Source organism: Etheostoma spectabile, chromosome 7 (assembly GCF_008692095.1).
Source record: "Etheostoma spectabile isolate EspeVRDwgs_2016 chromosome 7, UIUC_Espe_1.0, whole genome shotgun sequence".
Taxonomy (NCBI): domain Eukaryota; kingdom Metazoa; phylum Chordata; class Actinopteri; order Perciformes; family Percidae; genus Etheostoma; species Etheostoma spectabile.
The window spans coordinates 22,918,995-22,920,116 of record NC_045739.1 but is presented as its reverse complement, the minus strand read 5'-3'; the positions used below and the strand labels follow the sequence as shown (position 1 = coordinate 22,920,116).

Below are 1,122 nucleotides of genomic sequence, written 5' to 3'. Positions count from 1 at the left end.
TTAAAAATCCTTTATCGGTTGGGCTCTACTTTAAATGCCACTTATATAGATGTGGATCCTGGTAAACTCATTTATTGTCCTGATACGCTTTGTGTCCTGCAGGACTGTGTCCTGACTGGGATCAGTGGGATCAGACCAAACCAGTGGACAACGCCCGGGAGGCCATGCAGCAAGCTGACGACTGGCTGGGCATCCCACAGGTAAAATAAATATTAAACCTTAGAGCTTCTTTTGAAAATAAGAAATATTACAAATTCTTTCTCTTACCAATTTTAGCAACCAAATGCAATTTTGCAGTTTAATAGTCTTTATTATTTGTTATTATGCAGATAGTCAGTCATATTTGTTTCTTCTATAATACAAGGAACTTAGAAATACAGATGCCGACACTTGAGGACAGTCGGTAGGTGCAGATCGGAGCTGCGTGCGTGTGCGTCTGTGTGCGTGTGTGCCATTTTCTGTCAAATACTTCAGTTTTACCAAGTTTATTTGCACATGGAAAGGGGAATAAATAACTCTTCTTTGCTTTCATCAAGAAGAGGTGTCGAAGCTTGCTATATTGATAAAGCGAGAAACACGCGTCGACTTAAAGGAGAATTCCGGTCAATTTCAACATGTGGCTCTGTTTTTTTTTTTTTTTTTTTTGCTGTAGTGCAGTCATTAGCTAGACAAATGAAAACTATCGGTGCAGTCTACACTGAGTTATCCGCCTGCTAGAAATTGCATCCAGCAGGCCTAAACAGGGCAAGTTTTAAACGTGTTTTTAGCCTCTAAACATGCTCAAAATGTCACTACCAGTACCTAGCCATGTGCAGTTATTCCTTCCAAGTGAACACAGTGACTTCAACTGTAGTAGATGTGACAGAAAGGCATAAAAGTTGTGACAATCAACTTTCAGGCACTTTTTTCACATCTACTACAGTCAAATTCGCTGTGTTCACTTGGAAGGAATAACTGCACACGGCTAGGCACTGGTAATGACATTTTGAGTATGTTAAGAGGCTAAAAACATGTTTAAAACTTGCCCTGTTTCAGCCTGTTGGGTGCTAACGCTAGCGGGAGGATAACACAATGTCAATGTCAATGTCAATTTTATTTCTATAGCACATTTAAAAACAACAG

At 39.8% G+C, this 1,122-nt stretch overlaps 1 protein-coding gene across 4 annotated transcripts in view; it reads left to right on the top strand.

Moving 5' to 3' along the window:
* flna (filamin A, alpha (actin binding protein 280)) overlaps positions 1 to 1,122 on the top strand; it is a 65,655-nt gene that overhangs the window by 22,542 nt on the left and 41,991 nt on the right. For all 4 annotated transcript variants that reach the window (XM_032522003.1, XM_032522001.1, XM_032522002.1 and 1 more), the window contains exon 4: positions 103 to 200. In XM_032522003.1, the coding sequence (XP_032377894.1) occupies positions 103 to 200 (98 nt within the window). The remainder of the gene's footprint in view (positions 1 to 102; positions 201 to 1,122) is intronic.